Raw genomic sequence first — 13,255 nt, 5'->3', positions numbered from 1 at the left:
AGTTACATCAGTTGGCCATCTGGGAAGCTAGAGATGGTGGAAGGGCTAGGAAGGGAAAAATGCTGTTTTTGCAGATCTGGGATCCATATTTGCAAACATTACATCCTAAAGGTAGAAATGCGGTATTAAGTTGGGTATCCAGAATGAGTGATGAGATAGGGTAGAGAGTACCATTGGGTGGTTAAGGAAAAGGGGGGGTTTTGGGGAGGGGATGTAGATAGTATTATATGTGTTTGTTATATTATTGTATTTGATGCATCATTATTGTATTTAGCATTTGTGTTTTTTTGCTGCATTTGATGTTGTTTGCATCAATAAAAATGGAGCCCATTGACTGCATTTATTGAATCACAATAATTGTCATGTACCTTTCCTTTTATACGATTTCTTTACGCATCCGGGGTGGGTGGGGGAGGGGAACGTATTATTGTTGGCTGTACTTAATTTATCTACATTATTGAATTTAAATATGTACTTTTACTTTTATTGGTTATGGGGAGGAGGGGGGAGAAAATGATTGTTATTAGAGTATTTAAAGTGCGGTTTTTGAAGTATTTATGTTTAAATTCTTTGTATTGCACTGTTAATATTTGAAAATTAATAAAAGATTTTTTTTTAAAAAGGTAGGTGGTGTACTGGAAACTTGCACTGTCAACTATACGCACTAAACTTGCTTTGTGGATAAAATGCGGGAGCTGTCTAAAAGGTTAAATAAATTTAGGGGGTCCTTTTTACTAAGGCGCGCTGTTTTAGTGCGAGCTTTAAATATTAGCGCACGCTAAACACTAACACGTCCATAGACTATAATGGACGCATTAGCGTTTAGCGCGCAATAAAACGGCTAGCACGCCTTATCTAAATTTTTTTCCTCTCTTACATACAGTGGAAGATCATTCCAGGACTGAGGAGCAGTTATTGAAAAGATAGTATGACGCCTCGTATTAATAACTTTTAATGAGGGAATGGCCAATAAAAGTTATTAATACGAGGCATCATACAATCTTTTCAATAACTGCTCCTCAGTCCTGGAATGATCTTCCACTGTATATAAGAGAGGAAAAAAAATTTAGATAAATTCAAAACCAAACTTAAAAGTTTTCTCTTCAAAGATGCTTTTAGTGAATAAATAATCCTATTAACTCTTTTTTTCTAATTTTCTTTTTTAATCATTTTTGTCTCCCTTCCCAATGTTTTTAACTTAATATATTGAATTTATTAATGATTGTAACCACTAAATAATTTTCCTTTTGTCTCGATATTGTATGTATAAATTATTTAACTCAAATGATTTAAATCCTGTATAAGAATGTTTCTTTTAATTTAATATGATATATTGTATGTTTGTGTAATTTGTTAAACTAAATATACTTAACCCAAGTGGTCAGAAAATCACTTGCTCATATAGAGAAAAATACCACTTAACATGATATATCCACTGTGTAGGAGACTTAGAGGAGGGCCTCAGATTCGGAGCATACGCATAGTCCTATCACAGACTCAACTGTCAGCGTATTTCTATAGCTCCATGCTCCAGTCATAGGCCCATACCCCAATTAAATTTTTTGAAACTTTTTAATAAATAGACCTTAAGTGTAGTGACTAAAATTCAAGACTCTTAAAGGTGAAGTTAAGATATTAAAATTCAGTCCTATTCACAGTGTATCCTTATGTACTAGGCAGCTAAATTATGCTACTGTTTGTAAAACCTGGCAGTGATAAAGTATTGAGTAAGTACCGTTATATATCTTGTTTAAACAACATTTTTGATGTGGTATTAATGCCTATATTTTATTATAGATGTTTGCTGGCTATTGGCCCTGACGCAGTGGACTAATAACGGTGTCCACGAAACGCTGGCCGCGTCGGCTTAGCCACTAAATAGGCTAAATAAAGAACTTGACGTGGAAGCCTTAAAAAAGAAAAAAGAAAAAATAAGAAAAAGCAGATTGAGATAAGTAATTTAGCTGCCTAGTACATAAGGATACACTGTGAATAGGACTGAATTTTAATATCTTAACTTCACCTTTAAGAGTCTTGAATTTTAGTCACTACACTTAAGGTCTATTTATTAAAAAGTTTCAAAAAATTTAATTGGGGTATGGGCCTATGACTGGAGCATGGAGCTATAGAAATACGCTGACAGTTGAGTCTGTGATAGGACTAAGCGTATGCTCCGAATCTGAGGCCCTCCTCTAAGTCTCCTACACAGTGGATATATCATGTTAAGTGGTATTTTTCTCTATATGAGTATGTGTAATTTGTTACCCATATTTTAGATATTTTTAACAATTTGTACATCGCCTAGAACTTTGAATAGGCGATTAATCAAACTATATAATAAACTTGGAAACTTAGTAAAAGGACCCCTTAATGTAAACAAAATCATGTACATATTCAAGTTATTTTAATATTAAATCAATGACATCATTGTGCTATAAAATTTACCACGTCTCAAATTTTCTTTGAGAAAGAACCTAAACATAGCTATGAATTAGCTGCTCATGCAAAAATCTCCCTTCCTCAGCACCCCCTCGCTCTCTCCCCCCTCCCCCAGCATTTATGCTTGCTTCCTTCAGAGTTCAAGACCATCCTAATGGTTTGTGCAGTGGCTTAAGAACCTGAGGAGTTGGGTTCAAGTCCCACTGCACCTCCCTGTGGCTCTTTAACCCTCTATTGCCCCAAGTACCAAAAAACAAGTGCCTGTATATAGCATGCAAACTGCTTGATAGGACAAGGTACGGCATTGGAGTTCAAGAAGGGTTTGGACAATTTTCTGAAGGAAAAGGGGATAGGAGGGTATAGATAGAGGGTTACTATACAGGTCTTAGACCTGGTGGGCCGCCGCGTGAGCGGGCTGCTGGGCAGGATGGACCTCTGGTCTGACCCAGCAGAGGCACTTCTTATGTTCTTAAGTCCTAGGTCTCGTTCCCTTCTTATCTTGTTAAGGGTATCCAACAGCTCTTCTCCCAGTCCTTCCCCAACACCCCCACCTCTCTCCAGCACTTATGTTCTCTCCCTGTCCCCTTTCTGGTCCTGCCACTGCCAGAACCCTACTTCTCCACTCAAGGGCTGCCACATCCTGCCCTCTCCGAAGCAAACTCCCTGTTGCAGGGGGGGACAGTATGCAACAGGACTTCGGTGCGGACACGTGATGAAAGGCATGCCGTCCCAGTGCGTCCCAAATTCTGTTACCCTAGATAGAAGCCTAGCCTGTCTGGTGATAGGGCTGGCTATGCCTTTGCTCTCTCTTCATCCCGGAAAGATCATGACATTCCTTATTTATTCATATTTAAACTCATTAAGTACGCCCTCTATTGTTACTTAAGACAATTTACAACATACACATAAAATCATATCATATAGCACATAGCTAAACTGACTTTAAAATCCATTACATCATATATAGGGGCTACTGTGTAAATTGATATGAATCATCCTCAGTGGAAATAAAGAGGCAGGTTGTAATTAAGTAGCAACAACTTGTAGTGCAGATTATACTGCATTAATGAATTACCCCCAGAAAGCATTACACTCCTCCCTCCTTATTTGCGGTTTTGGCTCCCAGGGTTTCGACTATTCGCGGTTTTTGGTGCCGGGATCCCCCCTAGTGAATTGACCTTACCTGGTGGTTTAGCGGCGACGCGGGGACAGGAGCGATCTTCCTACGCTCCTGCCCCATGCAGAGCCGTCATCGAAAATGGCTGCTATGAGTTTCCGTGGTCTCGCGCGACAACAGCGGTAGCTCACGGCAGCCATTTTCGATGACGGGGCAAGAGTGTAGGAAGATTGCTCCTGCTCCGCGTCACTGCTAGACCACCAGGTAATGTCCGGGACGCAGGAGGGAGGCGGGGGTGGGTCAGTCAGCCCAAAAGTTATTCGCGAATTTTCCATATTCCGTAGGCCAGCTCTGCCCCTAACCCCCCGCGAATACGGAGGGAGGAACAGAACAACTTCTATGCAGAATAATCCAAGCTGTCTCACAAATAAACGTATATAGCATTACATAATGTTATTACGCCATCAACTAGATCAGTTAGATCCTCTATTACATCATCTCATAGCCATGTTTAGCAGCAGGTTTACTTCTACGATCTAAAAGTCTGCTCATCTCCCATTTAGTCAACTGATGGCAGGCGCGGTTAACTGTATACCATCATCAATGTATACCATGAAAATGTATACCATCATCAATGTATACCATGAAAATGTCTACCATCTTCAATGTATACCATCATCAATTACCACATTTTAATTATTTCACCACATTTTTTCTGCACCTGTAGATTTTGCTAGACTCAGGGCCTCTTCTATTAAACTGCGCTAGCAGTTTATAGTGCAGAGAGCCATGTTGAATGGCCCACACTGCTCCCGACGCTCATAGGAACTCTATGAGCATCGGAAGCAGCGCAGGCCATTCAACGCGGCTCACTGCGCTACAAATGGCTAACGCAGTTTAATAGAAGAGGCCCTTAGTGGCGTAGTAAGGGGGTGGCGAGGGGGCGGTCCACTCCAGGCGCCATGTTGCTCAAGGTGCCAACACCCCTCCTCCTCTCTGCCCCCTTTCCACTCACGTGCTCCTTCCCCCGAACCTTTTTAACTTCGGCGCAAGCAGCCACAAATTCGCTACCCGCATCGGCTCTGGCGCTCTCTCTGACATCACCTCTAGGGCCTGCACCTGGGAAGTGATGTCAGAGACAGCACTGAAGCCGTTGCAGGGCAGTAAGTCAGTGGCTGCTCGCACCAAAGTTAAAAAGGTACGGGGAAGGGGGTTTGCACGCGTGGCAGGGGTGAGTGGGTGGGGGAAGAGCGCCACTCCCCCTCGCTACGCCATTGGCTAGCCCAGTGTTTCTCAGCTCGGTCCTGGAGTCCCCCCTTGCCAGTCATTTTTTTTCAGGATATCCACACTGAACTTGCATAAACTTGATTTGCATACACTGCCTCCATTAGATGCTAATTTCTTTCATGCATATTCATTGTGGATATCTTGAAAACCTGACTGGCGAGTGGTGGGTGCTTGGAATGCACTCCCGGAGGGAGGTTGTGGCAGAGACTACGGTACTGGGATTCAAGCGCAAGTTGGATGCACACCTTCTTGCATATCATATTGAGGGATGCGGTAAAGTCGGGTCTCCAAAAAGGAGTACCTAATTGGGCTGCCGCGTGTGCGGAGCACCGGACTAGATGGACCTCGGTCTGATCCGGTGAAGGCGTTTCTTATGTTCTTATGGCAAGGGGGGGGGGGGCTCCAGGACCGAGTTGAGAAACACTGGGCTAGACTATTCCAACATGTTCATTCTGTGTATAATTTTTGATAGTAAAGGCTGTTCTGATTTGAAAATAGTACAAACCTTATGCTGGGTATTGAATGACCTACTTAAGGTGGACTAAAATCAACCAAAACATATTGGTTTATATAGATAATGATGACAATGTCTATGTTAGGAGCAATGTTACCCCTAAGCTGAGCACATGAGCAATTGCTCATACGTCCTAGGAGTGTTGATCACAGATTTTACGTGATCGCTCACAAAAATACAAAATTGTTGGTTTTTAGAATTTGTTGCTCGCGCCAAAAAAATTTTTTTTTTTTTAAATTTAGAACTTGTCAATCACCTTTAAAAACTGTGCATGTACCCGGCCAAACCTTAGAGGCAGTGTTGGTTAAGAGCACAACTGGACTCTTTCCTACACTATGAGGGACATAATCAAACCATCCAGACGTCCAAAAACCTGCCTAAATCGGCACATGGATATCCTAATTGCCAGGACATCCAAGTGCCAATAATCAAAACCGTCTTTCTGTCATGTCTAGCCAGGTGTTCCAACCTCTGTACGTTCAGTGTACGAGATGGGCATGGTGGAGGTGTGTTATGGGTAGGCTTTGTGCAGTCTCAAGGACACGGCCATCTTACGGCAATAATCAAACTTTTTGCAAGACATCCTGGACGGAACTTATACTGGAGCTAACTGGAACAAGACCTGTTTTAGAAGGGTCTAAGTGCCACAAAGGTACCCAAACTGATCAGATGACCACTGCATGCATCAAGGTAAGACACCCCCACATTCCCCCTGGGCTCATGGACCCCCTCACACCCAAAAAGATCAGAATACAAACGCACATACCTGTCTCCAGAACATCAGCACCTGGTATAGGAAAGCTTAGTAGAGCTGCACGCAGGTGTCTTAAGTAGCCCGGTGGGGGGCAAGTGAACCACAGAGAGGAGAGTAGCAAGTCCCATAGGCCACTCTAACTATTACAACCCCCAAAACCCTACTCTACTACCGTATAGGTGCCACCTGCAGCCATTAGGGCTATTCGGGTTGTAGACAGATGGTTATAGTGGGTTTTTTTTTTTTTTTGGGGGGGGGTTTAAATATAACCTATACAGGAATTTTGGTGAGATGTTTATCTGGCACCTTTTATATGAAGTTCACAGCAGTGCCCTCTAAGATGCCCCATTGCTCTATTGCCATGTCTGGGTGGTCAGTCCATATGGTCTTGTTCTGGGTACTTGGGACTTGGCCAAAATTTTTGTCAAAAAATGTATAGAGAAAGACATCTTAGCGGCCGGGCGGCCCAATGGCCTGGACGTCTAGATAGAAGCTAAAAAAAAAAAAATTATTTCAAGACGTAAAGTGGTTTGCCTTTTGAAAATAGGCATTTTCTTTTTTTATAATTCTTTATTCATTTTCAAACTTACAATAAGTGTGATAATATATCCAAACAAATTAACAATAAAATATATCACTTAATAATCATAAATGATACAAATGATATGTTCTTATCTCCCAACCTTCCCACCCATTTTCTTACTGCCGACTTCGGAGATCTAGCACCATATGTCCAAATTGGACTTAGAAGTATGTTTTGAAAATGCCCCTCCATGTATTGCAATAATAGCTGGTGAAAAGTTTTGTATGCATTAACTGCTGCTGTAACCCACCTCAAACTCCACTTCCGAGGATTTGGCAGGATATAAGACCACAAATAACATAACATTTCTCCACTGCTGTATGACTGTCCTTACTCAGTTTAAGCCACAACCACAGTAGCTTTCAAGAGCAGCTATTGGAAATATGCAACGAGCTGATAAAAAATAAAATTCAAAATACAATGTGTAGGTTTTTTTTTCTTAATCTACACAATGTACTCTATATTTCAATCTGAAAGGACAATAATAGATATATTCAAAAAGCAATTAAGAAAACAAAAAATCTTGATTTCATAAGTTTTCATTCCCTTTGTCAAAGCAAACCAAAATTAGTTCCGTTTCTAAAAACTGTCTTAACAAGATCTATAATAAGTTAAGTAAAGACCACTTGTGTCCAATTACATTGCCTGAGTTGATCAGAATATTCTTGGCTACAATATCAAGTTATTTCTACTGTATGAAGTGAATTTGAAGCAAAGGTCTAAACATGGCAACACTGAGGTGCCAAAAGAAATCCAGGATAAACTTATTCCAGGGTACAGATATGGGGATATAAGAAATTCCAATGCATTTGAATACTCCTTGAAGTTGCCGGAGAATGTTGTAAAAGCAGTTAGCTTAGCAGGGTTTAAAAAAAAGTTTGGCTGTCTTCCTATAAGAAAAGTCCATAAGCCATTAGTAAGATGGACTTGGCAAAATCCATTGCTTATTCCTATGATAAGCAGCACAAAATCTGTCTTATTCTTTTGGGATCTTGCCAGGTACTTGTGACCTGGGTTGGCCACTGTTGGAAACAGGAACCTGGGCTTGATGGATCTTTGGTCTGGTAGTTGAGCAGGCATGAGGGCTAGGTTCGATTGGGGCACAGATTATGAAATACCTTAATCCACACACATATATGCATAACGCACCCACCTTCATTTATACCAGCTCGTGATCGCACCTACAGTCAGGGCACATTCTCTACCACAAACGTGAGAGCATTTTATAAAGACAAGTTACTCAGGGTTCTTAGACTTCACCTAGTTTATTTAATATTTATTTCAGTTCTTCATTGTCCTTAATTCATTCTTTTGAAATAAGGGCATATATGTAAGCCGACGATTTGTTACTTATTTATCATACTCGGTGGGAATCACTGGATTTATCCAGGCTAAACACTTATCTTCTGGCAATTCAAAATTGGCTAAACAATCATTATGTGTCTCGGCTTGGAGAAAACAGTAACCTGCTGGGTTTATTAGGGATCAACACCCCCTTCATCTACCGTTTATTTATTTGGAAAGATGTTATCCATTGTAAATTCTTTTAGATATCTGGGTGACATTTTTGAAGCCTCTTTAAGTGGTCCTTCTACTAAAGTGCATTAACTGAATTAGTGCACGCTAAATGCTAAGGCGCCCATTATATTATATTAGCGCGTCTTAGTAAAAGGACCCCTAAAATTTTGACCTTCAAGTGTTAAACACCATTAAACAGGGTTTTATTATTTTTACGTATGTTGACAACCATTTTAAAGGTTCCATTAACAAATCACCTTTTTAAAATTTTGGTTCCTCCTTTATTTATGCCAAAAATTGATTATGCTAATTCATTATTGGCCGGTATAACAAAATGTAATACGGGGAAGATACAGAAGTTACAGAATGTGTCTATCAAGATGATCTCTGGTAAAAGTGTGCTCCCCTCTTGATATAAAATCACTGGTTGCCAGTGTGTTTTTGGATTCACTTTAAGGTGATCTTGATGGTGTTTAAAATCTTGTCTTCTGGGATTCCAGTCAAGAAAGCCTGGGATAGAAACATAGAAACATAGAATATGACGGCAGAAAAGGGCTATAGCACATTAAGTCTGCCCATGCTATTGACCCACCCCCAGACTTTACCCCGCTAGAGATCCCACATGCATATCCCATTTCTTTTTAAAATCGAGCACACTGCTGGCGTTAATCACCTGCAGTGGAAGTTCATTCCAATGATCGACCACCCTTTCGGTGAAGAAATACTTCCTGGCATCGCCGTGAAATTGTCCGCCTTTGATTTTCAGCAGATGACCTCTTGTGATCGAAGGTCCTTTAAGAAAGAAGATATCGTCTTCCACCTCGATGCGGCCCGTGATATATATAAACGTCTCAATCATGTCCCCCCCTCTCTCTACGTTCCTCAAGCGAATATAGCTGCAGTTTATTCAGTCTTTCCTCATATGGGAGGTTCTTGAGTCCCGAGACCATCTTGGTGGTCATTCGTTGATCCGACTCGATTCTCCGCACATCTTTTTGATAATGTGGTCTCCAGAATTGGACACAATATTCAAGATGAGGTCTCACCATGGATCTGTACAGGGGCATTATGACTTCGGGCCTCCGGCTGACGAAACCTCTACGGATGCATCCCACCATTTGTCTAGCCTTGGATGCAGCTTTCTCCACCTGATTGGCAGTTTTCATGTCTTCACTAATGATCACTCCCAAATCACGTTCTACCCTAGTCCTAGCTAAGGTCTCACCATTTAGAGTGTAAGTTCTGCACGGGTTTCTGATGACAAGGTGAGATCTCTCAGAGAGAGGAAGAGATCATGGTTACTGCGGACGGGCAGACTGGATGGGCCATTTGGCCTTTATCTGCCATCGTGTTTCTATTAGCAAATCTTTTGAAGCCTTATAATCCAATTAAAATGTTGCAATCTAGTGAGGCGGATTTATTGATTGTATCGGAAGAACAAGAGGTTAGATTGGAATGTACCAGGACAGGGGCATTCTTTTATGTAGGCCCAATGTAATGGAGTTCCCTCAAAACTGATGATAAATCAAGAAGCATCTTTGCCCCAGTTCAAAAAAGCTTTGAAAGCTTATTGATTTCAGAAGGCTTTTAATTGTGCTATTGACGATTGTTAGATTTTATCTGGGATACTGCAGGTGTTTGCGGTTGCTTGAACGTGATTTATTTGGGCTTTCTCTGGGATGGTTTTGGAGGTGGGGCTTTATCTGTTTTTATGCAGTTCCTTTCTGAATTTGTTTTATATTGTAAACCGCATTGATTTACTGTAACATATGCGGTATATCAAATAAATCAGCGGTCTCAAACACGCGGCCCGTGGGCCGCATGTGGCTCTCCAAGTTTTATTTGCGGTCCACGGTCTGTACGTCTTATTAAATGTCTTAATTAAAGAAATGACAATTTTGCATGAGGTAAAACTCTTTATGGCTTATAGATCTTTACTTTTGGCTAAGTCTTAATTATAATATTGTAATTTATAGTTAAAGAGACATATGATCAAGAAACTGTTTTATAAACATATCGAGGGCCTCAAAATAGTACTTGGCGGGCCGCGGGTTTGAGACCACTGGTATAGAGCATTACAGTAATCCATCTTCTGTAGGATCATACCTTGAACCACAATCCGAAAATCATATTTTGGTAACATTGATTTCAATCTGCTTAAAAGTCGCCTTTGAAAGCCTTCTTTGTAGCAGCCGTACATTTGCGCAAGAGGACTTTCACCTACTTTTTTAGACGTGTTTTCATATGCACAATTTTATAACAGCCATTTTTCTGGTGCGAAACAAGCTTTACATGTAGAAAATGCTTTATTTATGTATTTACTTAGCAAACTTTATATACCTTCTTCTTGGTAAATAAATTGCCATTCAAGATGGTGAACACTACAGTGAAATAATAAAAATACATAAATAAAACACATGAATAAAATTAAAATTTGGGACACAAATAAGTTTTCAGTGCTTTCCGAAAGGTTTAATATGACGAGATTTTCCTAATCTTCACAAAATGATTACTACATAAAACAGCCTTTGCCCATCTCTAGCGACCTGTTCCTGGCCACATCCGAGGGTCTTTCTTGATCTTCATCCTTTAACTGTGTCCTTTTCTTTCTGAACTCGCTACCAAAATCCTTAGTTAACTAGAGAATGACATGGGGAAAAAATTTGTCCCCATCTCAGCGAGCTTGGTCCCTGTCCCAAGTTGCGTGAGGCTGCCCAAAACTTCTCCTCTAACGCAACTTCCTGTTTCCGGTTGTGTCAGAGGGGAAGTTTCAGGCAGCCGCACGCAACTTGTTTAAAGGCTCAGCCCACTCGGAGACAATGAAAATCGCCAGCGAAGGTGAGAGGAAGGGAGGGAGGGAGGGAGTTGCCCGGACCGCTGCGATCGGGAGGAAGGAGGGAGGTGGCCAGGATCACGAGGGGTTTTAACCATTTTGCGCGCATTCTCTCACTTAACTGTGGGGACAAAGCCATTCACCACTCCACGGGGTGGTGAATGGTCTTGTCCCCGTACCCGCAGCGACCATTTTTTCCCCTCCCCATTTCAGCAGGATACCCGCAAATAACAGTCAACGTGTCATTCTCTAACTGCAACCTACTTCTCACAGATCTGTCACTAAACCATCCTTTTCCTGCCCTTCAATCTATTCAAAATTCTACACAACTTATCTTCTGCCAATATTACTATATTCCCATAACCCCTTCCTTTCCTGTCACTTCATTGGCTTCTTATCCACTTCTGTATACAGCGTGAACTTATCTTACTGAATATAAATGCATTCTTTCTGAAGTTCTTCATTACCTCTTCTCTCTCCTTATACCCCTCCATCAGAATCCCTTCATTAGGTAAGTCATCCTTATCTATGTCCTTAGTATAGCTATGTTTACTGGCAGATTATGGACAGAATACGGGCAGAGTCCCAATATTCAGGTATAAACTTGTGTGGATATTTTATAAAGAATTATAGGTATCTAGGTGTCTTTAAAATATGTGGCTTTTTTAGGAGTGGCAGGGACTCTGGGAGGGGGGTGGGGGTTTGCTATACGGAAAAATCGTTCTTTTATGAGCCTTACATGGCTGCTCGCCTTTTTTCTGTGTGTGTTCTGTTTTTGTCTCAATTAAAATCATTTAAACATAAAAATGTGTTTTTGTAACTCAATTAAGACTATAGCGGATTGGGCAAGATACGAAAACCTTGCATGAATAAATACCATTTCTCTAGCTTGAGAGCATGATTAAATGATGTCTTTTTTCATAGACATAGACCAGGGGTGTCAAAGTCCCTCCTCGAGGGCCGCAATCCAGTCGGGTTTTCAGGATTTCCCCAGTGAATGTGCATGAGATCTATTTGCATGCACTGCTTTCATTGTATGCTAATTGATCTCGTGCATATTCATTGGGGGAATCCTGAAAACCCGACTGGATTGCGGCCCTCGAGGAGGGAGTTAGACACCCCTGACATAGACTAAGAAAAAGCCGTAGTGAATCAGTTCCTTAGCTGCCGATAGATCAATTAGAAAAGATATTAGGAACTGCTCTGAAATAAAAGAATAGAACATATAAGCTTGTAGTAATACAGAAGACTGTCACTGATTTCAGAGTACATCAGTTGATGGCTTTCATTTCATTAGGCTCTATTTGCCATATACTACCGTTCCACAATCTGGCTTTCCTTTCCCCGCTATTTGCTTTCATTTGTACCAGCATGTAAGAAATCTGAGAAACAATGGAAATAGAAGAAACCCCCCCCCCATAAAAAATATATATAATACAATAAAAACTTACTCGACATAGTAAGTGCCATAAATGGGATCATCAATTTTTTCCCAGCCGTATGGAAGCTCTGAAAGAGAACAGGCAGGCATTCTTGTCATCAAATAATGCAGCAGTCGCAGGCAACACAATATGAGAAACAGCTGTTTTGTTTATGAGATAGTTGGGAAGTTGCACCAAGAAGACCGTGTGGTTGGGTATAGTACATGGTTGAGTACAACGTTTTTTCTACATAGCATTTTGGTATTCGAAAAATCGAAATGGCTCCTGTTACTTGCGATGACCAACACTATTTTGGAATTTGTGAAATTTTGCATGTTTTCACATAGTACATTTTTGCACATAGGGCCAGATTCTATATATATATAGCGCCTAAAAGATTGGTGTTGACTAGAATAGAGATCTGCACGGGAACGGGGATCGCGTGAATCCCGTGGGTCCTGCGGGGGTCCCGCGGGAATCCCCCCAACCCATGGGACTCCCACGGGGACCCCCCTCTGGCCCACGGGACTTCCACGGGGACCCCCCTCTAGCCAACGGGACTCCCACGGGGATGGAAGGCTTTGGAAGCAGGGTTCGTCTATATAATATAATGGACACATCAGCCTTAGTAAAAGAAGGGGTTTATAAGTTAATTACCTGAACAGAAACAAAAAAAAAAAAAAGGGTTCCACCAAAGAGATTCCGCAAGGAAAACAGCAGCGCAAACACAAAAGAAACTGTGGAATTGATGATCCTGTCAGAAGTAATTGCTGCTTTTTATGTGGACGG

At 41.2% G+C, this 13,255-nt stretch overlaps 1 protein-coding gene across 6 annotated transcripts in view; it reads right to left on the bottom strand.

The window, feature by feature from the left end:
• The window catches only part of MAGI2 (membrane associated guanylate kinase, WW and PDZ domain containing 2), a 1,098,994-nt gene that overhangs the window by 299,805 nt on the left and 785,934 nt on the right, over positions 1-13,255 (bottom strand). For all 6 annotated transcript variants that reach the window (XM_033957935.1, XM_033957936.1, XM_033957930.1 and 3 more), the window contains exon 7: positions 12,497-12,554. In XM_033957935.1, coding sequence (XP_033813826.1) covers positions 12,497-12,554 — 58 coding nt within the window. The remainder of the gene's footprint in view (positions 1-12,496; positions 12,555-13,255) is intronic.

The sequence above is a fragment of the Geotrypetes seraphini genome, chromosome 9, assembly GCF_902459505.1.
Source record: "Geotrypetes seraphini chromosome 9, aGeoSer1.1, whole genome shotgun sequence".
In the NCBI taxonomy this organism is placed as follows: Eukaryota; Metazoa; Chordata; class Amphibia; order Gymnophiona; family Dermophiidae; genus Geotrypetes; species Geotrypetes seraphini.
The sequence above is the reverse complement of the archived record's forward strand: the minus strand, read 5'-3'. Positions and strand labels throughout refer to the sequence as shown.